This window comes from Neoarthrinium moseri (assembly GCF_022829205.1).
Source record: "Neoarthrinium moseri strain CBS 164.80 chromosome Unknown scaffold77_Wmoseri_CBS_16480, whole genome shotgun sequence".
Taxonomy (NCBI): domain Eukaryota; kingdom Fungi; phylum Ascomycota; class Sordariomycetes; order Amphisphaeriales; family Apiosporaceae; genus Neoarthrinium; species Neoarthrinium moseri.
The window spans coordinates 70,046-94,193 of record NW_026055191.1 but is presented as its reverse complement, the minus strand read 5'-3'; the positions used below and the strand labels follow the sequence as shown (position 1 = coordinate 94,193).

At 55.9% G+C, this 24,148-nt stretch overlaps 10 protein-coding genes across 10 annotated transcripts; 5 read left to right on the top strand and 5 right to left on the bottom strand.

The window, feature by feature from the left end:
* Positions 1-900: 900 nt before the first annotated feature.
* JN550_011988 (uncharacterized protein) lies at positions 901-2,419 on the bottom strand (the record flags this gene model as incomplete). Its single annotated transcript, XM_049310415.1, has 6 exons — positions 901-1,196; positions 1,241-1,430; positions 1,472-1,589; positions 1,638-1,749; positions 1,801-2,256; positions 2,311-2,419. 6 exons carry the CDS (start codon positions 2,417-2,419, stop codon positions 901-903), a joined length of 1,281 nt encoding a protein of 426 aa, XP_049166057.1.
* Positions 2,420-3,628: 1,209 nt separating this feature from the next.
* On the top strand, positions 3,629-4,800 carry JN550_011987 (uncharacterized protein; the record flags this gene model as incomplete). Its single annotated transcript, XM_049310414.1, has 2 exons — positions 3,629-4,396; positions 4,450-4,800. 2 exons carry the CDS (start codon positions 3,629-3,631, stop codon positions 4,798-4,800), a joined length of 1,119 nt encoding a protein of 372 aa, XP_049166056.1.
* Positions 4,801-5,586: 786 nt separating this feature from the next.
* Positions 5,587-6,471, top strand: JN550_011986 (uncharacterized protein; the record flags this gene model as incomplete). The annotated part of the gene is made up of 1 exon (XM_049310412.1): positions 5,587-6,471. The coding sequence occupies one exon, from the start codon at positions 5,587-5,589 to the stop codon at positions 6,469-6,471; it is 885 nt and encodes a 294-aa protein (XP_049166055.1).
* A 510-nt stretch (positions 6,472-6,981) lies between these two features.
* Positions 6,982-7,638, top strand: JN550_011985 (uncharacterized protein; the record flags this gene model as incomplete). The annotated part of the gene is made up of 1 exon (XM_049310411.1): positions 6,982-7,638. The coding sequence occupies one exon, from the start codon at positions 6,982-6,984 to the stop codon at positions 7,636-7,638; it is 657 nt and encodes a 218-aa protein (XP_049166054.1).
* A 698-nt stretch (positions 7,639-8,336) lies between these two features.
* On the bottom strand, positions 8,337-10,433 carry JN550_011984 (uncharacterized protein; the record flags this gene model as incomplete). Its single annotated transcript, XM_049310410.1, has 3 exons — positions 8,337-9,187; positions 9,241-9,544; positions 9,642-10,433. The coding sequence occupies 3 exons, from the start codon at positions 10,431-10,433 to the stop codon at positions 8,337-8,339; spliced, it is 1,947 nt and encodes a 648-aa protein (XP_049166053.1).
* A 2,502-nt stretch (positions 10,434-12,935) lies between these two features.
* On the bottom strand, positions 12,936-15,035 carry JN550_011983 (uncharacterized protein; the record flags this gene model as incomplete). The annotated part of the gene is made up of 2 exons (XM_049310409.1): positions 12,936-14,438; positions 14,502-15,035. The coding sequence occupies 2 exons, from the start codon at positions 15,033-15,035 to the stop codon at positions 12,936-12,938; spliced, it is 2,037 nt and encodes a 678-aa protein (XP_049166052.1).
* Positions 15,036-16,219: 1,184 nt separating this feature from the next.
* JN550_011982 (uncharacterized protein) lies at positions 16,220-17,731 on the top strand (the record flags this gene model as incomplete). Its single annotated transcript, XM_049310408.1, has 1 exon — positions 16,220-17,731. The coding sequence occupies one exon, from the start codon at positions 16,220-16,222 to the stop codon at positions 17,729-17,731; it is 1,512 nt and encodes a 503-aa protein (XP_049166051.1).
* Positions 17,732-18,100: 369 nt separating this feature from the next.
* On the bottom strand, positions 18,101-19,083 carry JN550_011981 (uncharacterized protein; the record flags this gene model as incomplete). Its single annotated transcript, XM_049310407.1, has 2 exons — positions 18,101-18,832; positions 18,949-19,083. The coding sequence occupies 2 exons, from the start codon at positions 19,081-19,083 to the stop codon at positions 18,101-18,103; spliced, it is 867 nt and encodes a 288-aa protein (XP_049166050.1).
* A 1,226-nt stretch (positions 19,084-20,309) lies between these two features.
* JN550_011980 (uncharacterized protein) lies at positions 20,310-21,639 on the top strand (the record flags this gene model as incomplete). The annotated part of the gene is made up of 3 exons (XM_049310406.1): positions 20,310-20,458; positions 20,524-21,111; positions 21,165-21,639. 3 exons carry the CDS (start codon positions 20,310-20,312, stop codon positions 21,637-21,639), a joined length of 1,212 nt encoding a protein of 403 aa, XP_049166049.1.
* An 889-nt stretch (positions 21,640-22,528) lies between these two features.
* On the bottom strand, positions 22,529-23,686 carry JN550_011979 (uncharacterized protein; the record flags this gene model as incomplete). The annotated part of the gene is made up of 1 exon (XM_049310405.1): positions 22,529-23,686. One exon carries the CDS (start codon positions 23,684-23,686, stop codon positions 22,529-22,531), a length of 1,158 nt encoding a protein of 385 aa, XP_049166048.1.
* Between the last annotated feature and the right edge of the window lie 462 nt (positions 23,687-24,148).

Here is a 24,148-nt window from a genome sequence, read left to right as displayed (position 1 = left end):
AAGGCGGAACGCTAAAGACCCAACCTTGCACAGAGCTACTTCGACACAAAAATGCAGCGGCACGTCAAGCTGCCTAGGGAATGGACAAAGAGAAAAGGGCAGGAATGCCAGAAGCACAAAGATTCGGTCGCCAGCACTCTGGCATCTTAAGAAGAAAATCGGTCGTCATCATTGGATGCTATCCAGTTCAGCTCGCTCTTCCCGCGTGCCGTCGCCCAACAGACGTCAGAGGGGTCCTGTGGCTGAGCCGACAGCCCCTCAGCCCAAGGGGGTCCATGTAAGCGCTCGGGAATGCCGCCAAATAAAACCGGCGTCCAGAGTTGCCCTTCTCATGAAAGGATCTGCTCAGTTTCGCAGAGCACTGAATGGTCAACAGAGTATATGGAAATATAGTTCTTTTCACCAAGTCTAGAGGGGTGTCATGGCAGACCATTGCTGCATGTGATTGATCGACTATAGATCTTTTGTTGGTGGATTGTATGCTCTTTGCAAGCAGTAAAGCCTCTAGGTACTTGCACCACATTTATACATCTCGGACCATAAATGCACGTAAGCACTGCAATTCCCTACGTTTATGGTTGAGATGATCTGTAGAGCCTATACCGCATCGTGGGCTTCTGACTGTCCGACGAAATTGGTGATGAAATAGGTGAATGAAACTGCACAAGGCGGCACAGGCTGATGTCCAAAGTTTTCTGTATTGCTACTTCTTTTCTGCTGTCGCAATGCTCTTTAATCTACATGGGTATCATCTTATGCTGAACCGAGAATCGCCTGAGCGACCATGGGGTATCACGGTTTATTTCCCACCAGTTCCAACCGAAAGGCAAGATTGCGCACACCTGGTACAGGACCAAGGGTCCGCCGTGAGACGAAAAGAGAATCTGGGGGGTTAGTCACTTAGAAACCGATGTAGTCCTTGGAGAAATCCAAGCTTTCGGCGTCTTCGTTCCCAATGAACTCTTCCACTTCATCGGAGTCTATGTCATCAGGAGCACCGTCCTCCTCATCGCTTGAGAGGTCGGCCATCTCCTGATCGGTGCCAGCTTTGCTGCGCAAAAGACTTGCCCGCTCTCGATGGAGGAGTTTGCAACCCTCAGTTTTACATACGCCAGTGTTGCTGAAATCAGGACACTCGAATACATGGCGATCGGGGCATTTCGCTCCTCGCTCGCAGTAGCCGTAGAGACCAAAATCTCGGCAAACTAGGTCAGCTTGGGAATGCTCAGCGTGAACGTACGGACAGGATTCGTTGTTGCATTTGCCATTGGCAAAGTGCAGGCAAAGGGGCGCCCGCTCTTCAGTTGGCTCGTGTGAGAGGTCACAGGCGTCGCCATTGGAGCAATCGTTCTTGAACAGCCAGTCACGACATATGGCCACCTTGGCAGGGTCATGTATGAAGCGGCATTGCGGCCCTTTGTGGCAAGAACCTGGACGAAAGGTTAGTATACACATCGGGGCAATTTCTTACCACGCCATCAAGTCGTTGATAGAACAAGCGGTTTCGTAGTGATGTTATGGAGAAGACAATACCAGTCCATGAGAAGGCCTTGCACGGCACGTCAACCTTCTTGATTCCACCAGCCATCCTGCTCACTAGAGTTAGTATTCCACCGTTCCGGAAGCGAAGCACGTACCTCTGAGCCTTCGCGATGCCGTGTCTGACTAGATTCCCGTTCTTGGTGCGGTAGAACTTGACACCACCGACGGACGCGACCCTCGGGGTTGTGGAGGACACGTTGGTGTCACCTGCGCACGTTGAGTACGGCAACACATTTGTAGGGGAGCACATGGACGCACCGGGTACTCGGACAAGCTTGCTGCCTTGTCTCGTTACCTGAAAACGTATGCCGTCGACTGTGATCTCGTACTTGGAGGCTGCTGCAACAGAGTTAGAGGGGGCGGAGGGCACATTGTCCCCGTTCTTCTGCACGAAGCTCAGGAAACGGGCCTTCTCCATCTGCTCTTTCTTCAGGCGCTTCTGCCGTTGCGTCTGCTCGATGGCGCTGGCGCGGGCCTGTGTATCCTTCTCGAAGACCATGGTGTTGATGAGCTGCAAGTGACGGTCTGTTCGCGTGACCCAAGACGAGTTCGAATCGCTGCTGGCAGCCGAGTCACCACCAGTGGTTGGTCGCGACTGGCCGTTCAGGACCAGAGTCTTGTTGCGGTAGGTCGGGGCATGGGCGCGATGGCCGCGGTAGCCACCACGAGGGTAGGGTGCCGTACGGTAGGATCCGCGCGAGGGATAGTGGGGAGCTTGAGCTCGACAAGTCAGTGACAGCTTCACATGACGCAGGGCGCGTGGCTTACCTGGAGGATCTGAATGGCGCGGCCCCTGCTGGGCGGCTTTGTGACGATTGATGCGGCCCTCAAGTCGGCTGATCTGCGCAAGCAGCTCCTGCTCTTCTGCGGTAGACATAGTCTGATCAGGGCGCGATGTTAGATTTGATGCGTTGAACAACAGTCGTCGTCGTCGTTGGGCGCATGAGCAAGCAGTGACGCAGGGCTCGTTTGTGCAGGTAAGGAGGAGAAGGTGACTTTTTTGCGATGATGCAGAACGGAGGTGGGTGGTGGTGGCCATTCACCGCCGAAGACTAGGTCGTCCCGACTGGATCCCAGGCCGGACGGAGGCGAAATCCCAGCAAGGTTATTTTCTCTTTGTCATGCTTATGCAGTTGTCCTGCCACGGCAACGTGAACGAGCGCCAGGAGGTGAAGGCGATGATGTACCACGTAGGTCGCTCTGGATATTCCAAACAAAAGAGTGTTGCGTCTGTTTGCAGGTCGTGGGATTGCAGAGGTCGAGGCTGTTTTTCAACTGGTCTTGTATAGGCAGTCCGCCAGTCAACCACCCTTGGAACCTGCTCACGAACTGGTTGCCCAGCACGGCAAGCACTGCAGTCCAGTGATGAAAAGTGTCGAACCCGACCGAGACTCATACTGTTACCAATACGTTGCCATATTCACACTGTCATCAACAATGCCACTGCCTAGCTATTTAGCGTTGTCTGCTGGAATGCAGTCGCAAATTCAATAGAACGATTCTTCTCTGTTGTTTGCTGTGCCACTACGGAAAGGCGCCAGAAGCAAACAGCTCTGGTCGGCCCTAGTAAAAACCAGGACACTTTCCAATAACAAGGCCTTTTTCGGCCAGTACGTATCGTCCAGGGTAGCTGTTGCGTAGAAATGCCGATTTGCAGAGCATCTTGCAAATCAAACTACAATTCTGCCTCCTAAGCAGCGCGTGTTTTGGAGCTGAGCAATAAGTTACTGAAACTATCATATAGAGAGACCTGGGGCGTCAGCCGGCTCGCCAGTGGCTGGGGTGGCGGGCAGCTGACGGGCAGAAGACTACCTGAGCCTCTGGTCTGTGACGTCGGCTTCCAGCCCAGCCCCCAGCACCCAGCACCCAGCACCCAGCACCTTTAGCAGCGCTTGCAGTAACTAAGCGGAATAGTACGAGTTAGCTGCCTTCACCGTGGTCCATTTAGAGGTCCTTTGTCTCAGCCGAACGGGGGGACGCCGCTTGCGCGCCGCATAATCACTTTCGCATTCCAGCTCAGCATCGCTCTGCAGCCTATCGAACAGCTTCTCCAGATCCAGTGCCTCGGCCGACCGCAGTTGCCGCCATGGCGTCCGTCAAGTCCGAGCATGGCGTCAAGGGTGAGCAAGGCATCAAGCCTGACCCCGAGGATATCAAGTCTGTGCCGCCCGCTTTCGACGAAGATGATGTCTACGAGGACGCCGGCGACCTCGACTTCTACAACACCGAGAACCCCCAGGACCCCGATGGCAACGCCTACCTGGCCCACATCCCCAAGTACCTCCACGACGAATGGGCCCAGCTGAGTCGCGACGAAGAGTTGGTCATCGGCAAGGTGCGCACGTGGACAGAGGTCGACCGCTCCGGCCAGCAGGTCCAGAAGCTGGCCATCCTGCTCGACGCCAAGAACCCCAGCCATCAGAACGTACCAAAGGAATACACTCTCGAGTTGAAAGATGGCAACCTGCTCAACACCTTCATGTTCACCGAACAGAACCTGCCTGGCTTCAAGGGCAAGTCACAAGGCGGTCCCAATAACAACATCCCCGCATACCTCAGGCCCAAGCCTGTCCAGCCTAAGGAGAATGGCAAGCCCGAGCCTGGTCGCCGGGGCAGACGAGAGCCGTATTACCGCAAGGCTATCCCCAAGAAGACCAAGTTGGCCGCTCGGTTCAGTCGGGAGGTCAACTGCCAACCCGTCATGACGCCAGAGACGAAGCACATCTTGGCCATGAGAGCCAGCGACGCGCTCAAGCCCAAAGCGACCACCAGCGTGCTGGCCGGCACGAGAAACCCGGTGGGTGTCATTCATGCCGGCACAGCCGTGGGCAACCAGAAGATGTCCGGCTTTGTGGTGAGTTTGCCATGTTTCATCCTCCGAGCCCGCCTATTGACCAACCACTGCAGCGCACCGTCGATCCGAAAGCGAAAACCAAGAAGCAGAAGGACGAAAGGGCTGCCCGTATGGAACGGCACGTCCTGCGCGATGCTATCTTTGCGCTTTTCGACGAGTTCAGGTACTGGCCTATGGGAGGCATGAAGGAAAGGCTGAAGCAGCCCGAGGCTTGGCTGCGGGAGAACCTGGAGGACATTGCCAACATGCACAAGAGCGGTGCCTTCTCCAATCACTGGGAGCTCAAGCCCGAATACCGGCGCAGCGCAGGTGCCGAAGCTGCGCCAGACGCAGCTGAAGGCGCTGACGACGATGACATGGATATCGACGATGACGAAAACATTCAGATGGAGGACGTGGTCTGAGGAGGCCACTGGAAGCATCCTTCTCCAGCGATGTTCCCTGTTATCGTTGTGAATTGAGGAGTTCTGGCGTTCGGAAATATAACATTCAGGGTCACGCTCAGACTGGAGCTCTGGTCTCCGTAAAAAATAGATGATACCCTTAAGAATCATAGCCGTCCCGAGGGCGGACGACCATTTGGAGGCAATACACAAGCCACAGCACGCAGGTCATTGGTATAGCCATTGCACCTTGAGGTATAGTCACCTTGAGGTATAGTTACCTTGAGGTATAGTTGACTGCGGCATAAGTTGTCATTACAGCTCAACTTCCTAAGATGTGATCGAGTTTCCGGTTTCATCTGTAAACTTTGTACTTTGATTGAACAGTTTTCTCAGAATGCACCAATCAGTGCACCGCGAAGTCTTCACACACTCTTCATGTACTTAGAATACTTCAGCCAAGCAAGTCCTATGCACGTTGTACGTGCAACTAGTCCAGCTATTCGTACTTAACGGCCAAAATGATGGAGACCAAGCCACTTCCATATATGTTTGGGCGAGTGAACTTGCGGGGACACAGAGTCGAAAGCTGGTCTATCAAGTGTCTTTATGAAGAATTTAAAACTTTTTGCTACCAAATTCCCATTCGTCGATGGGCCTTTTCCCCTTCCGCTTCCGGCAATCCATGAAACTCTCCGCTCCGAACACCGTCCCCGCAAGTCCACACGCCGCCTGTAATACCACCTGCGTTTTCGGCTTGCATAAAGCCCTGTTGACATCCTACATACCCCCTCTCACTCACACATCATGTCAATCTTTCTTGATTTCGACGGCACCATCACCGTCAATGACACCATAGGCGAGCTTGCCGCGGCCGCGCTGCGGATCCAGTCTGAGCGCGGCATCGACCTGGACCGGCAGTGGGATGCCGTGGTGAAGGCGTACCTGGACGACTACAACCGGCACGCCAAGGGCTACCACGCGCAGGAGAGCGCGCGGTGCCGCCCCGAGCACGAGGTAGCGTTCCTGCGGGCCGGTAAGGCCGTGGAGCTGCGCTCACTCGACCGCATTAACGCTTGCGCCGTGTTCAAGGGCATATCAGCGGACGAGCTCCGGCGCGCGGGCCGGGAGGCCGTGGCATCCGGGAGAGTCAGGCTGCGGCCGGGCTTTCGGGCGTTCCTGGACCGCCGGCTCCGCGAGTCCTTCCGCGTCTTCGTCATCTCGGTCAACTGGTCGACGGCCTTCATCGAGGGCGCGCTCGACCACCCGGGCGTCCGGGTCATCGCGAACCACGTCCGCGAGGACGGGACGGTCGTCGGGCCCGAGCTCCTCAACGGCGGCGCCGACGCTCCGCTGAGGAACCTCACCAACTCGTGCGACAAGCTGGACGTCATGCGGGCTGTCATGGAAGAGGACCCGCGGGGGCCCGGCCTCTGTTCCTACTACTTTGGCGACTCCATCACCGACCTCGAGTGCCTGCTTCATGCCACCAGCGGTATCGTCGTCTCGGATACGGGGGACTCAAAGCTGCTAGAGACCTTGAGGCGGATCGGCGAAGACGTGCCGCGCTCCAGTGAGGTATCCGCTGAGACTTCGGCATCTGCTGCAACGCCGAACAAGTGTGCTTGGGCTGCTGATTACGATGAAGTCACGGAGCATATCTTGTTTAGGTTCAAGCACGACAAGGCATGATTTCATGACACGGCATGGGTTCGCTGGAACGACCCCGAGGACTCTCATGCTCATACTACCACTTTGCTGGTCCACTTGGACTTCGACATGCCAAAGCCTGGCAGCCCGGTTATGAAAGAGCTCAGAGCTCGTACAAAGAAGGCATTCTCGAAGGCAGCGGACGACAAAGCAGCAAGGCGAATGTGTCAAACGCGAGACACCCGTCAAAGGCTCTCAACCCACCGCGGTCTTTGTGTCTTGCCACGAAAAATGCCATAGTAGCTGTGGTCTGTCCATCTAGTATGACTGGAAGCCTGGTCGCTTCAGTGGCTGACAGCTCGGCTTTTAAGTCTCATCATGAACGTTCACCAACCAGCTATCTCATGAATCACAAATGCGAAGTCGCATTGCAGCGCCGTACCAACAGCATCCTCCTGAATAGAAGAAAGTTATCTCCCGATCGGACTACCAGAGCACTACTCGTCGCCAGCGGAAATCCTCAAACCCCAAGCTATCAAGAGGCACCACACAATGTGCATCTACAAACGCCTCCTCTTCTCGGCGTGCAACCACTCGCAGTGGTCGCCGACACCACTGCGCATCTGCGCCGTCCAGCAAGCCTTCCTAGCGTCCTCCCCCTCCCCCTCGGCCTTGGCCTCAGCGGCCGGGGACGGCGCGGCCGAGGACGGGCAGCAAACAGGGCGGCCGGGGCCCTGCAAGCACCCGCGCGGCCACCCGCTGGCGACGGTCAAGGTGCAGGGGCGGTGCGAGCGCTGCAGGGGCTCGCGCGAGGACGTGGCGGCCAAGCTGGCGCGCGCGCGCGACCTCATCTCGGAGAGCAAGCAGACGCTGATCGGCGCCGACGAGCGGTGCCGCGCCATCCTCGAGGACGCGGGCCTCGAGGTCGGCGACGGCGGCAGCGGCAGCGGGAGTGGGAGCAGCGACGAGGACGACCCGGCCGAGGTCGAGCGGCTGCGCGAGGAGATGGAGGAGCTTGCGGTGGGGACTGCTGGTGGCGGCAAGGGTGGTGGTGATGTCCGTCGTCGTAATAACAGTGTGCTGAAGGATCGGGGAGGAGTGAAGGGGGGTGGAGGGGGACAAGCGCGGCAAGGGCCGGATCAGGGGGATCCTGTCGTCGAGTTCCTGAAGAGGAGGAAGCAGGAGAAGAACGCTGGGTTGTTCATGTAGACACAGGCATGTTGTTAGAGGATATCAATCATAAGTAATGCGAGAAGTGGGCAATGTTGTAGTAGAGATGGTAAGATTGGGCCATGCTATTTGATCAAGCTGTAGTCACTATCCCTGATATGTGTATGTTCCTGTAGTCCTAAACACGGCGTTCTTACCATAATCTAGTTCTATGAAGCATTGGCATTTGCATCGCTTCAGTCGTCACGTAGCTCACTATCAATCTTGGCCCGGATAGGTAAGCCCCATTCAGAAGGAACCAACCCCAGTAATGATGATCACTGTTCACTTCCACTCAGTAAATCGGACGGTAGCAGGTCCAGTGTTGCGGGCAGCACTCTGAAATGTTTCATCCCTCAGCCTTTCTTGTTATTGTCTACACCTCTATCCGCGGTCTATGGCGATAGATCAGATAATATTATTCTGTACATACGGCCGCGCACTGCGACCGGGCCGGGCCCCCTATTCCGTCACCGAGCCAAAGGGGTATCATGCTCTGGGGCTCTTTCTTTGACCCGCGACTACTATAAGCTCCACTGAGGAGGCGATGCGTGCCGCATGTATGGCTTCTCGCCGGCCTGCCTGAAAGCTATATTGGCCCAGTGCGTCAGTTTCTCGGGCTCCTATCTTTTGGAGACGACGGAGGCTTCTCCTGAACGCAACATCTCGATCTCAAAAAATGAAATCGTCTAAACTCTTCAATCTGCGTGCTCGGACCGTCCGGCCCGGCTGTCCTCAGCGTGCGGCTTTGGGTTCGGTATGATATCGCCATCCATAGTGACCATATCATTAGCGTGATCGTCATCCTCGTCTGCGTGAGCTAGGAGCCCACTCTCCTCCTCTTCGTCCTCGCTGCCATCGCTGGAAGGCCCAGACTCGGCCTGTTGATACGCGCCGTGTTTCGTATGTACATCCAACTGAGCTTCGTTCCGCATCTGGGTCAGCTTGATGTAATTGTAGAATGCAATGGCACAAATAGTGATGAGTAGACCAGAGATGTTGATCGTCGTCAGCTTGTCGTCGAAGACAATGGCGGCGGCGCTGATAGTCACGACTTCCTTGAAGATGCCGGCGATTGAGAGTGTTACAACGCTGCTGCGCTGTAAGAGGGCGAATTCGGAGGCTGTCATAAGGAAGGCAATGGTGCCTGGGAACAGGAGTATCAGGGGGGCGATGACAGCTCCCCGGTCTGCACTCAGCGCACGGTAGCCCTCCACTAATTCAAAAACACCCTCAACGGGGATCGCAATCAGGATCAAAGTCAGAAACATGATCGGGGCCAAGAAGAAAATGCTAGAAAATGGGTTGGAAGTTGCAGGGTTCCTGAGCAGCAGGATTTGCGTGAGTCCCCAGCGAAAGCCGGAGAAGAAGGCGGCTGAGATAACCAGCACGAAGCCGCTGAGCTGGAATTCGACCTCGCCGGCCACCATCATCACCACACCCATTGTCATGGTCGCGATAATGGCTACGAGCTTCCACGTTGGGGATTCCAAGCGGAAGAGGAAGGCGAATATGAGGACAAAGGCCAAGGAAGATGATTTACACATAGCTATATCTCGGTCAGCTTACCATCCCGGAATCCAGTCAACGGAGTCCACTTACTGTAGAAGGTGAGGGTGATGAACTTCAACGAGGTATTACCCAGTCCAATATCCAAGCCCGTTGCCGCACCGCAGGGGCCTATTCTCGTCAAGTAGAAGAGTTTCGTCATGGCCGGCCGTTCCGGTTCCGACTCATGCCTCGACCGGCCCCCATCGGAGTTGTGGTGCCCGGCGCTCGGGCGTAGAGAGGGTATGAAATATAAAACTAATGCTGCTAAGGAAAATTGCACGAGCATGTGCATCGATGTAGTGAATAAGGGGAACCCAAAGTTGAGCCTCTGGGAGTCGAACATCCACTTGTTATACTGGAAACGGATCAACGTGTTAGTAAAGGGAACCTCTGCATCTCGCCTGACGCTGTGAAGATGGAGTAGGTGCCAATTGATGTTCTGGAAAACTTACCAGAGAAATAGACAGGGAGAAAAAGTACCACAGGCCAATGAGTACGACGTTGATGACCAGCTTCCGCGCCACGTTCTGGTCGGCCTCCCTGCGCTCCTCCTCCGTGATCTTGTCCCTGGCAATCCGATTGTCTAGGCGGGTGTTCCGCCTACGCTTGGCGGCCTTGCGCTTCTTGTCCTTCTTGGTCAGGCCCGTCTCCTCGTCGTCGTGGAGGTCCTCGTCTGACATGCTGCTGTCGTCATCGGGGGCCTCGGACTTGGACGACGAGGGCGCGTCGGCGCCGCTGAAATGTGCCTCTTCGGAGATCTTGAGGTCGGCGGGCTCGCTCACGTTCCGGATGCTCTGGGCTCGGCCACGCCCAGCCGGGTGGGCCGAGGGCAGGCCGCCGGCGCCGCCCACGCTGGACGTCAGGGTGCTCCGCCGTCGCCGGTGGCCGGCGGGGGCGATGGGGTCCATCTCAATGGCTTCGGGGGGACGGTTGCCGGCTGCACCATCCAGGGGCTTCCACTCCTGCTGCTGGAAGCTTGTGGTCGCCGAGGAAGCCGACGAGGGCGTCGAGAAGTCGAGGGTCGGGGTGCCTGTGTGGATGGGGAGCACGCTAGTCACGGCTCGGGTGGCAGCGGAGCTCGAGGACGAAGGGGGTGGTGGAGGTGGTGGGTTCAAGCTGTGCTGCTGCTTGCCGGTGAGGCTTCTCGTGGGTACGGATGGCGAAGCTGCTGGTGAAGCTGCAGTCTGAGCGTGTTGGTGGTGTTGATGGGGTATATTCTGGGTGGGCAAAGGGGGGGAAGGCATGTTATTTTTTTGCTTCCAGGTCAGCACGGCACTGCAATGCGAGCTGCACCGAACCTAGGATAAGCCTGGCAAGGTAGGTATCCGTAGTCGATGGGCACACGAGCGGAAGAGTGGACTCCTCCCGCTCGAATCTGGCGCTGCTGCTGGCTGGGCTGGGCTGCAACTGGGGTGAGTGGCCTCCTGCTCGGGTGTGCAATTTCCAGAATCACAGGATTAACCTCCGGCGCATGACATGACGCTGAGCATCTCCTGCGGGTTTGCTGGCCTAGCCTCTGGATTAGGCTCCGGGCCTTGGGTAGTGACTGGCTAGAGAACGCCCCTGAGGTCACATCTGCCAGGGTCTCGTCTTTTTTCTGCGCTGGCCGGCGGTGTGTGTGTGCGTGCGAACAACTCAGAGTCCCGGCAGTGTCAGCAGCAGGTTTCTTACCAAGCCGCTGCTCACCTGAGGGATTGATCTGCTGGTTGCAGCTATTGTTGTGGGTAATTATGGGTGCGTGTTGCGGGCGTGGAGGCATGCAGTTTCGTTCTCATCTCACACTCGCTCATTGACCCAGTAAATAAATCCAAGCTGCTCCGGTCACTCATGCATTCTAGTGTACTGTATTGTATGTAGGTACGTTGTTCTCAACCCGAACCATGCGCGCCCTTCGTCAGCCCAAAAAGCAACAAAGCCAGCTGGTCTTTCTTCCCAGTCCAGTCAGTGTCTTGTCCAATCCCGGTCGTAAACAACAATTCCAAGATGCCGGGCTTGGCTGTCAGGGCTGTCAGCGGCGACCCAGCTCCAACAGGATCCAGGGGTGACTTGGCTGCTTGGGGGAGAGACGCTGGACATGGGGGCAGGGGAAGGGAAACTCTCTCTCTGCAGAATCGCGCTCCCGGGAAGGGGTCTCGTCTCGTCAGGGGTTTTCGCCGTGGTCCCAGATCCTTGGCGCTGCTCACGCGCTCGCCCGGCCAGCACCCGAGTCCCCGATTCGAGCGAAACCTGGGGCAGAGGACCCGCCGTGGCCCACTGATGCCACGCTATCAGCTGGCCCTTGGGCCCCCTCACCAAGGCCCTGCTTGGCTGCCAATGGTCGAGAACAGTCATCGGGGCCTGTGGACATGTTGACGTGCAGGTCTCGAGCCGGGAAACATGTGGTCCCTCCACTCCCTTCCCTTCCCCTCCCGCAGAAGCTGTGAAAACCTGACCGTTCCTGACTGGTATGCCTGACATGGACAGCTATTGGGCCGAGTTGTATACCAAGTTACCAGCACAACTCCCATTGTGACTATAGCCCGGCCACACAATAGGCCACGCGAACGCGGGCTCGTGCTCCCAGAGACTGCCGCGGCGACTCAGAGGGCGAGCTTCCAATTAGGTATAAGCTGGCTTCCCATAATGCCAGCCACTACCGCGCTCCCGTGACTCGTCGGGCTCGGCTTACCCCATGATTTGTGTTCGGAATGCTCGCAACCCGTGTGAAGCGCGAGTGCTTGTGGGACTCAAGCTCAGCGAGCTATTGCCCTAACTAATCACTCTAAAGTTAGACCCGGGATCACATACTCGAGCTGCATCGTCGATCCGGGGGTCCGTCCTCAATCACAGGCACACAAAGTCTCCAGTTATTCTCGGGTCCTCGATATCATGAGCGCGCACACAATCACACAATCCTGCAAGCTTCCTAGCCCCCCGATCGAGTCACAAAAGCCACTTTTTTCCCGCACATCTAATATAACTTAGGTGGATGAGATGGCATAGCTGCCTTATTAGAAGCTTAGCCCACCCTACCTGTTGAAGGAAGCAAGCAAGAGAGATTAATCACCATGACATCAAACTAGTCCCCAAAATGCTGGGTCCACAGGTATGACAGCATCAAGATCGATAAACTGTAATAGCTCCCGTAAGGCCCCAACGATATGTCGAGGTGAAATTGAGAGAAAATTGTGGTGCACAGCATGTCTTTGGCATTGGCATGAGTACATTCTCCCATCGTTTGTACGTCGCAGAAGCTCACTTTTCGCTCTTTGGCAACGCCAACGCATCAAACACAGCTCGCGGTGAAGTGATAGGTCTCTATACATTCAAAAGGACAGCCATGGACTCTAATTTACTGGAAAGGCGGTTATGATGCACGCAACCTAGGGCAACGTCGGAAATTCGGGCTTAGGCTCCAGTCCGGCAACGTCTTGAGTCATGAGCTTGGAACGTTGCTTGACCGCTCTATTTAGCTTCACATAGTCAGAGACCTTAAAGACAGGAGCAGCCCGACATAGAACGTCCTGTTGACCACTGTCGACAGTGGAATGTGGTAGCATTGCGTGAATATTACCGGTCATTCTGGGGCGGGGGGGTATTGTTCGCAAGTAATATATTGCCTAAACTATATACCAGGCTCTCCAGTTTCTATGCTTTAACCTAGACAAAACAAACGCAGACCAACTCCTCACGCAACTATGTAGACGTCAAAAGACACGGTACCCATACACACTACCCTATCCAGAAGAGGCTCCGCCCGTTTGGCACTAATGCAAGATCTGGAGCTCCTCCTTGCGGCCGCCAGCAAACTCATCCTTGTAGCGGTCCCAGAGCTTCTCGACCTCCTCGACGTACAGACCGTGCAGGCGGTCGATCTCCTTCTCGTCCACGTGGTTGGACTGGTGCACCTTGATCGGCGCGCCCACCACCACGTTCAGCGGGGCCCGGTACGGCATCAAGCCGACGTCGTAGTTGAAGATGCCGCGCCCGTGCAGGAACGGCAGCGTGAACTTCCACACCTTGAGCACGAACATCTGGATCTTGTGGACCATGGGGTGCTCCTTGGGACGGAGCTGATCGTACAGGTCGTTCTCGCCAAAGGCGACAACCGGGACCAGGTCAGCGCCGGTGCGGACGGCAATCTTGATAAAGCCCTTGCGGTCCTTGAGGATGAGACGCATGTGGCCCGGTTGGGCCTCGAGGGACTCACGGGCACCACCGACCACAATGGTGACGGCTCTGCCCATGCCCTCGCCATTTTGGCCACCTTTTGTAAGGATGTTGACGATGGACTCCTTAGATACCGACCTTACACCCATAGCCAGGATGTAGTCGCGGTAGAACGGGAGACGGAAGTTGGACTCCAGCGTGAGTAGACTATTGGTGATGCCGGGGAACTTCCCGGAGAAGCCAAGGGCATCAGTGGCGAATGCCGCCCAGGCGCCATGAGAGATAATACCATGAGGATGGTAGCCAAAGATATACTTCCGTGTGGGTGGAAGATCGTGTGTTTTGTGCAATCGTGCCGGGAAGTATCCCGCGAACAGGTCCCAGATATAACTGCTGCGAAACCACTCGGATCGATACTTGAGCGACCCATCGACATGTGCCTTTGATATCAGCACATGGACGAGATAGATCAGCAGGAGTGGCCAAGCGAACGGGTTGGCACAGAAGGCAAAGAAGAGCGACACCATTGCCCCAATAGAGAGGCAGTGCATGAGGACTGCAGATGTTTGCAAGCGACGCTTCGCCGGGACATTGAAGGGTGCCCATCGAATCTTGCCGTAGGGCTGGTGTTGAGGTGCAGGCTGATGGGTGTGGATGTCGTTGATGGTCATTTCGTCGAGTTCAGGATAAGAATCGTCGCTACGAGCTTCGCTATCGTCGCGCTGCCCATTCTGCTCCGTGTGGCCATTGCGAGAATGTGCACTGTCATCCATAAGAGCCTCGGCAAAGCTCACACCATTATGGACTTCGGAAGAAGTCGAGTCCACCATCGTCTTTTCCGAGCTCTGGCTGCCAGTAGAGGCATTCTGGTCATGGGCCTTCTCATCCGCATTGCTGGGTGCATCTGCACCTGAACTTCTCATCTGTATAGTCGGCGCCTCGCTAACATGAACAAACGACTCATCCTTCGCACCCTGCTCGGGCTGAGTCTTCTCTTCAATTGGCTTATCCATCGTAGCAATGAGGTCTTGGGACCTTTTCTTGTAGATTGACCGACGGGTGCCCTTAGAAGGTGGAGTAGGAGAAGGAGGATCGCTGATCTGTGGTGATGTTAGCAAACTTAGTCCACAGAACCCACGCAGACTATTTCGATGCGCACATACAGTACTTGATGCACTTGCGACACTAGACGACAGTCGGTGAGAGGTGTTTGTAGAACTCGGACTCGGAGGAACACGAGGGGAGTGAGAGTCGTCAACTTCGGCCGCAGCAACCGAGGAGTATGTCGGGTGCGCGCCCGGGAACTGAGGAATCCTTGAAGACTTAGGGGATCTCTGATTGCGGTCCGACTTGGAGATCCGCTCAGTTTTCTCGGCTCGTGATGATAGGTCTGGCGAGGAACTGGTCCTCGGCGAGTTCACCAGTGTCGCGGCGTCGTCACTCTGCTCTCGGCTCTTTGTTGGACGACGACTGGAAGTCTGAGTCGGTGAGTAGCTCTGCGGTGTAGGACTCGAGGTACTACTCTGCCGCGAGGGGCCTGCGTACGTAGGGTCAGCACCAGGTCTTGCATCGCCGCGACGTCCGTTGCCGGTTCCACTCCGCCGGCCTTTCCGGGGCAGCTTGGAGCTTCGGGGCGACCTCGCGTTTTCTGATACCCAATGCCCCGAATCGGGATACTCCGGTCGATGATCTGCCATTGTGATACCGCACGGAAGATGTCGTTTTAGTGTCTCCGATGATTACAACCCGGACTGCAATATCGGTCTGCGAAGGCGACGGAGAGAGATGGGATGGGACTGTAGGGACCAGGTCAGGGGCGTACCTACTTAGATAGAACTTCCTCTGCGGCTTGTGATCGGGTGTACCTGGGGATTTAGGTTGAGGTGGTCTGGTGTCGTTACTGTTGCCCAGTTCTTCCATGCTACGAATGCTCGTACTGCGGATAGAGTTTCAAGCGAGAGCTCAGGGTTTGCGAGCTGAACGGGTCGAGGCCAATTACTGCTGACCCGGCTGCATGTTGGACCGGGATAGCGCGCAAACAGACTCCTAGTGAAAGGTCAAGCAAGAGAAAAAGAGAAGCGAAAGAAAGCCGGAGGATAGTCGATCGTGTTTAGCAGCAAAGAGTTGCCCGTGCGATGCTCGGGAGTGGAACGCTCGGCAAGTCGAATCTCCTGAAGTGGTAGGAAGAAGCATGTGCCTGTGGGTGGGACGGACAAGCTTCACGATGACGTTAGGTTTGGTGGCTGGGGTCCCCTAGGCCTGCTGCCCGCCGCCCGCTGGTGCTGCCGAAGATCCATCGCTAATGCGGCTGATTACACCCCTGAACACTGAAATGCCCGTACCGAGCAGCCGACTGGATACAGGCCAGTGTATCTATGTAGTATAGCTCAAGTTTACATCACTTGTGTATAGTGTCTCAATGGAGACCAGTAAACGTCCCGCATGTGAAAGATCTTCGTCAACCAAGCTTTGCTGCAGTATAAGGGATGGATTTCTGTACCTATGAGTGTTTGACTTTGATACATGTATAGTACATCTACATCTTGAGCTCCCAGTCCGAACAACGTGATTTGCACGAGCACAACATTCTGTTCATGAATTGGAGATTATATACCTGTGTATGTATGAATAAACTCAGCACACATGGTAAGCAGGTAATGGCCAGGTATGCCTTTCAGAGATGGAAGTTCGAGCTGTACGGGCCTATGTACCTAAGTACGGTACATACGGCACTCTACTATAGGTTACAGATCCCCAGTTCCAATCCCGATAAGATAAGAAAATAAATCCCCAGGCCAGGAGCTCCTTTAAGACCGCTCTACTCTGTATTATAGCATGTCTCAACCTCAGATGACCAGTTCTTCGTCAAACAGAACACTTGATGAGGCTGGCATGGTTCCCGACGATCCGGCCATGCGTACCGGCGGCGCATAGTCCTCGGGCCACCGCGGCACGCCCTCGCCTCCTCCTCCTCCTCCCCCGGCCCTCTCCGCGCAGAACGCTGCTCACGCTCGCCATCGAGTCCTCCTGCGACGATACGTGCGTGGCCGTCCTGCAGAAGCCGTCGCCCACCTCGCGCTCCTCGGACGCGGCGCGCCTGCTCTTCCACGAGAAGGTGACGTCGGACAACCGGCACTTCCGCGGCGTGCACCCGCTGACGGCCGTGGTGTCGCACACGGCGCACCTGGGCCCGCTGGTGCAGGCGGCGCTGCGGGCGCTGCCCGAGGCCCCCGCCGTGCCCATCGGCGGCTACGAGACCTGGAAGCGGCTGCTGTGGGTCGACGGTGCCGTGCGTCTCAAGCCCGACTTCGTCACCGTCACCCGCGGGCCCGGCATGACGTCCAACCTGGCCACGGGGCTCAACACGGCCAAGGGCCTCGCCGCCGCCTGGGACGTGCCGCTGCTTGGCGTCAACCACATGCAGGCGCACGCGCTGACGCCGCGCCTCGTGGCCGCGCTCGCACGGGGCGGCGCCCTGGAGGATGCCCGCTGGCGGCCGGAGCACGGCCTGGCCACGGTGGCCAAGCGGAGGATGGCGGCGGCGGTGGGCGGCAGCGGCGACGTAGACCACCAGGACCCGCAGTTCCCCTTCCTCTCGCTGCTGGTCTCGGGCGGCCACACGCTGCTGGTGCACTCGCGCTCGCTGACGGACCACCGCATCCTGGCCGAGGCCAAGAACATCGCCATCGGGGACATGCTGGACAAGTGTGCGCGGGTCATCATCCCGGCGTCGCAGATCGCAGGCGTCGACAACGTCATGTACGGGCCGCTGCTGGAGAAATTCGCGTTCCCGGACGACGCCGGGCAGGACTACCCCGCGGCGTACGGCTACACGGCGCCGCCGAGGCGCGTTGACGAGATCCAGGTATTCGACTCGGGCCGCGGCTGGACGCTGACGCCGCCGCTGTCGGGGACGTCGGCCCTGGCGTATGACTTTGCCGGGTTCAACAGCCAGGTGCAGCGCGTGGTGGAGGACCGGCCGGACATGGGGCTCGAGGAGCGGCGGTTCCTGGCACAGCACGCCATGCGGCTCGCGTTCGAGCACCTGGCCAGCCGGCTGCTGTTCGTGCTCAGGGCCGAGGGCGGCGCGGCCTACGAGGCCGTCAGGACGGTCGTCGTCGCGGGCGGCGTCGCGAGCAACCGGTACCTGATGCACATTCTCCGGTCCATGCTGGCGGCTCGGGGGTTCGGCCACCTGCAGATCAACGCGCCGCCGCCGGCGCTGTGTACGGACAACGCCGCCATGATTGCGTGGACGGGCATGGAGATGTACGAGGCCGGTTGGCGGAGCAAGATGGACGTCTTGGCCATGCGGAAGTGGCCTGTCGACCCGAGGGCCGAGGGCGGCGGCATATTTGGAGCAGAAGGCTGGGTCAATGTGAAGAAGATGTAAAGATATACTGTGTACCACATCAATGGTGCGAAGTAGACTGGCTAGTCACACCAAGATGTTGACTGACCTTGTAAAAAGTAGAACAGCATACACATCCTAAAAGGAACATACCCTCAATGTATCACATCAAACATAGAAAATCAGAGTGTCCGTCTTTGAAAGCAGCTTAACGCCTGATCTGTTGTTACATTTACATAGTGGTTTCCCAGGCCAATGCAATGCATTTACCCCTTGACTATTGTCACAGTCTAATAGCTCGCTCTCTCTCTCTCTCCCTCCCACTGTCTTCTGTGGCTCTTAGTGTCTACCGGGTTTCGTACCTTGTGGACACGCTGCTATCGCCGTCCCCCAAAAATGCATGATCATAGCTTACACCCTCTCGCCGACGAAATCACTGGTAACGTTTGTGAACTCGCCCGATTCCAGCTTCGTCTTCCAGAAGATGGGGTTCGTGTCGCTGAAGCCATGCTTAACCCAGCCGTCCTCTTTGACGTGGTACAGGTTGATGAAACCACCCGAGTAGGCGTCTCTGTGGGTGGCGGCCAGGATACTTCTGCTGCCCAGGGCCAGGGCTTCCTCCTCGCTCAGGTCGTAGCGGTACTCGGCATCCAGCACACCGTAGGCAAAGGTCTGGCCGGAGCCGACGCAGAACAGGTTGCCGGCCAGGCGCGTGCCGTCGCTGTCGATGTAGTACAGGGCGGGGCCCTCCTCCTTGGTGACGCCGGCGCACATGGTGCCCATGGACAGGCCCATGCCCTTGTACTGGTAGACGAGGTTGGCGAGGATCTTGGAGGCGGCGGCGACCGAGATGCGGCGCTTGTGACGCAGCTCGTGGAGGCGGCACTGCATGCCCAGCCAGGCCAGCCAGTACTGGCAGTCGGCGGCGCCTCCGGCCATGGTGCCCAGCAGGCAGTTGTTGATCTCGATGACCTTCTTGACAGTCTGGGATGCGATCCAGTTGCCGGCCGTGGCTCGCGAGTCTGTGGCGACGATGATGCCGCCCTGGAAGCGGAAGGCGAGGGTGGTGGTGCCGTGGGCAATCTTGATGGGACACTGCGGGTTCGCGCGGTCGTCTGTCGCTGCGCGGAGCCAGGCCGAGGGCTGCGCGAGATGGAGGGTCAGCAACAGCCAAGGGACGAGGACGGCGGGACGGCGGATGCTCTTTGTGACTGCGGCACGACGCCGAGGGATGGAGAGAGGTCCGGAGATGAGCTTACCTGCGCTATGGGGGGCATGGCGAACTTGAGAGACATGCTGTTGGTGGTATCGTCGTGGAGATCATCGTGCTGGTCGTCGGCGAAGGTCTCCCTCTGGGCTGCCGGGCGGCTGTAGCGGGCTACGAGAGTATCCATCTCGAAGGCGTGGGGACGGGATGCGGAAGGAACAAGACAGCCAACGGATCGATGATCGGAATGAGCGTGACTTCTATCAGGCGGGCCGGCGGTGGTGATACAGGTCGATGGACGACAGAGATGGGGATGGAGATGGGGGCTCGGTATGGCGGTCGTGGATGGGGGATGGGGATGGGGATGGGGATTGACTGACGTTGGTGAGGCTTGCCTAATGCTTGCTTGCGTTACGTGCTGCTGGTTGCTGGCCTGGCCCGTAAGTTAGCTGGAGCTCTCAAGGGCCAAGGTCCCCAAGGCAGGCAGCTGGCCTCACGCGTCAAGCTTCCCTTAGCCTCTGAGAGCTGCCGTGTGGCCCGTGCATCGTACCTGAGGCTAAGCCCCACCCCTGCCAGGTCTACATACGTAGTAATTAGGAATAGCCTGTACTGTACGTTTCTCTAGCTCGCCTGTTAGCATTACCCTGTGTTGGTTTTATAATCAAAATAAACAATTTGGAACGGCATCATTACTATCGTAGCATCCAGTCGATTTAATTATGAATACTGAAACAATTTGTTGTGAACCGTACTCGGAGCGAGGGTGAGCGTCTGCCAGATTCCAGCGCCAGCCGCCTGAGTAGAGAACCCAGTAACTACGAGTTGAGTATAGACCCACAACATTGGCCGAGTTGCTCCCAGGCCGAGTCAGGCCGAGGGTTAACACATAAGAACGCCTGCAGGAGTATAGCCTACGGGGAAAGCACCGGCCCACTAGAGTGCAAGAGCCGCCGCCGTATTCAAAGACCTGGGACCAAGACGTCGTTCTTTAAGGCTGCTTTGGAGGAGTCCGATGTTAGCTGCAGGAAGAGTTGGCAACAGATACTTGGCGCATGGTTCGTCAGTGGATGCCATCCAGGAAGCTCAGCAAGCTCCCACGGGTGAGCTTGAGCACCAACTTGAACTAGTGCAGGCAGTCAACGCTAGATCCAGCCGTGGCTGCTAATTTGGACTCGCGGTAACGCCTGCGTGGTTGTTCAGAATAATTCCGAGTGACTCTCAAAACAGAATATGATAGGCCTATCACAAGTTACACAAAACAAGGTTCAATAACGGGTCTCGACTACCATGACTCAATTGTGATAACACACGAGGTGCTCTTCACGATAAAAAGATTACCATTCCAGGTTTTCTATTACTGTGTTTGCCTTCTTCTGCCCGTTGTTCCCGTCAAGCCGAGATGATACTGGCAATATGCAAGTATCATTCCTCTTTACTGCTCTCTGGCTTGCACTCGCCAACGCGAAGCCATGCTCGTTAACCGATGATCATGGATCTGCAACAACAATAAACCCAGACAACACTGCCACAGTCCCTCAATATAGTAGTAAAATCGAGATCAGGTAAATATGCGACCCCCATTCTAAACACCTTAGTTACGATACTGACGTAGTCTTGTATTCCTTAGCAGCTTCCCGGTCTCCTCCCAAAGCGTCCGCCCAACTAGCTCATCACCCCCTTACAAGGCCTCCTCAAGCCTCAGCAGTGTCCAGTCCGTATCCCCAACATCGACAAGCTCTCTAGCTCCCGCAAGCTCCTACGCCAGTTCGACTGCAGTCACAACCTCAGTGCCGGTTGGTTCCAGCAGCGTGCCTAGCTCCTATGTCGTCCCAACTACCTCGCCCCTGAGTACAAGCAGCAGCCCGGCTTCAAGTTCAAGCACGTCTGCACCTTCATCGACCAGTTCTGTCGGCCCGAATACTTCCTCTCTGACAGCAACCTCGACATCACCGTTTAGCAGCAGCTTCACCTCTTCTGTACTTTCAACCACGACCGGGACTCCCTCTACTATTACACCCACATATCCGACCACGGTGATTACATCGGTGACCACGTCAATCTCGACGACTGACACCAGCACTTCTACATCCCTGTCCACAATCATCTCAACATCAACGATAAGCACCTCGACCACCGAGGTTTCTACGTCGACGACTGAGTCCTCAACCTCGACCACTGACACTTCAACTTCAAGCACCTCAACTTCATCTGTAGGGTGAGTCTCAAGAACACATCCTTTAGCCTGTTCCATCGCTGACTACGGTACAGTCCCATCGTTACCAACCTTGTTCAAAACCCTGGCTTCGAGGACGGGGGTGGCTCCCTCCCGCCTTGGAATGTCGCTTCGGGTGATGGAGACGGGACCACATTTGCCGGTCTCACGCAGCCCGGCAGCAATTCGGCCAACGCCGTGCGCCTGTTGGCTCAAGCTGGACCGAACTTCCCCTCCGGCGCCAGCCTCTTCCAGACGATAGCGCTTGACGCAGGTGCGACGTATAATATTGCGTACGACTTTGCCGTCTCGATTGTGCAAGAATCGGCGTCGAATTGTTTTCTCAGTAGCTCTGTCGGCAACACGCAACTCCAATTTGTTCGGCCAGTGACACCACAAGGCTATACCACCTTCTCTACTACCTTTACGTATGACGGCAGTGGCCCTTCTTTGCGGGTGGATGTGGTGTGCTCTGCACAAAGCGTACTCGAAGTCGAAGTGGATAACTTCAGTTTGACACTTGCACAGTAGTTGCAAGGGAGATATCACGTTGCGGGAGCAATTAGAGCAAGAGTGGCCACGCCACGTATAGGATGAAGGCATGGCTTGCTATATACCTTATGTTGAGTGAGAAATCTAATACTGGAGAGCGAAGCTTTCCGCTGTTGCTGTTACCTTGTCTAGTGGGATTATCCCGGCTGGTGGTTCTGTGATATGTCCTGATACTCCAACAATCAATCACATACGACCATACCTTCTAGAGAACTCGGGATCCCGTCCGCTCTCCCATAGATAAACTGGAAAGGGCTGGATTAGTAGTTGGGTGGGTGACCACCAGCGAATACCCGGTGTTGTATGTTTTTTGGTCTCTTTCCCCATTTTTACCCATTTTTTTTAACTGGAGACGGTGAGACGTCATCCTAAGACAGATGATTTACAACTCTGGCCTATAACTATAGACGCAAGAATATTTACAGTCATTACAGTTGACTGGCACTGTCTGAAACTCATTCGCATAATACTAGTGCAGATGTCTTGACAGACACATCCCCCCATCCGTTGCGTATCCATCTTCATTTTATCCACCAGCAGTTCACATCATGAGGATGCCTACGATAGGTTGCGAGGCAGTATTTCTGCAACCACTTCAGAGCGTCTCATTTTCGAACAGTATGGTCCATTGCTTTCATCTAGTGGCTAAATCAGGCTGCTACTATAGATGCCCATATGGAAGACTATATACTTTACCCAAGCCATCGCGCTTGACTCTGAGTATCAGCCAGGTAAAATTACACGAACAGAACAATTCAAGTATTTTGGGTTGGGGGTGTGATTCTCATAGGTCTTTTATCCCCCAATACGCTTGTACCAAAGGAATCGGTGGTATGCCATTAACAATTTCCCATGGTCTTGTAATCAATCAGCAGCGTCTGGAAGAGAAACAACAATTTGGTAGCAGAGACGCCCTCTTTAAGAGATCGATGGCGTTCTGGAGATGTTCGAGTCCACTTCCTGCGAGTATCGCGTCGGGCTTCGCCTGATATCGTCCCTTTGCTAATGCGTCCGGTAAGAAATCGTTATAAATTGCTGGGCCCACTTCGTTGCTCATAGTGTCGCTACTCCAAATGACCTTTATCGACACACGCCTGAACTTGGCCCTGAAACAAACCGAGATGTTCCACCACACAAGCTTCAACATGGTCCATATAAGCCCAACCGAGCTTGTGGGCAAGGCGCTCATGTCCATGGAATTGCTTGCCTGAGAGACAAATCTGCGGCCGGGCACGGCCGCGACTATATCAATGCATGCCTCAAGAGACCCGACACCAGTGGCCACGGCCCCAGCACAGGTCTTGGCTTTCAAGGCACCAATGATATCCGGAACTGCATCAACATGTTTGTAATCAAAGACCATGGATGCACCGATGCTCCTCAGGTACTGGAAGTTCTTTGGCGACGAAGTGGCCAAGACCTCGTAGCCTGCAGCCCGGGCGAGTTGAATGGCATTGCTTCCCACGCTGGTCGACCCTCCCCACACAATGACTACAGTACCGCGAGGTTCGACGGACGCTGTGCCACTGCCCTCAGGTCGAGGTTTCGGTATCGGCATTGCGAGATAATCCTTCATGAAAAGGCCACAGGCCGCTGTCGACAGTGCAAGCGGAAGAATCCTAGCCTGTTCGTGAGACAGAGTTCCGGGGATCTTGGACGTCAGATCGCATCGTAACACTGTATACTTCTGGAAGGCGCCCTCGCTGGATTTGTTGGCACGCTTGTCCGTGCCAACGGCATGACCGACGACGCGGTCGCCAGGCTTGAATAGCTTGTTCACCCTGCCGCCAGACCCGACCTCCTCCACTACCCCAGAGACGTCATTGCCTATAATGAGAGGATACTTAACCCACGGAAATATAAGGCTGCCCGATATCTGTAAGCCTATATCCACAGGGTTGATCGCGACCGCCTTGTTCCTGATGACAAGCTCGTCAGGGCCAGGTGCAGTATACGGGGCGAGGCGAACCTCGAGCCGCTTGCTATTCTTGTCGACGGTGTATGCTGCATAGTTTTGGGGCGGCATAGTTACCGGGACAAGGAACGAACCGAAGCTGGCGAGATTTCACTAATGAAATAGATAGTATCAGCGGGACTCTCGAGGCCGTCAGCGTTGTTCTTGCGGCCTGCCATCAAAGACCCTGGCCTTTTCATACAATCCACCGGCAGCTTAGCGTATATTCAAGGTGATGATGGAGTTCGACGCCGACGTGGGGCAACTCCACAGCCAGACTGATTAAAGATATTCGATGCTAAGTTCGATAACGTGCGGGAACTGCGAACAAAGCAAAGGATGGGCCCCTTTGGCCACCTGAGGGTCGCTGCGGGGGTATTGATATGACCGCACCTCATCTGCGGGTTTCACGGAGACCAAATCCTGGGTGAGATAAATCTCTAATAAATCCATTTAAATTCAATAGATTACAAATCATGGTAAGTATGCTGTGAAGAAGAGATCATTCCAAGGTGGCTTCGTAAGTGCCTATAC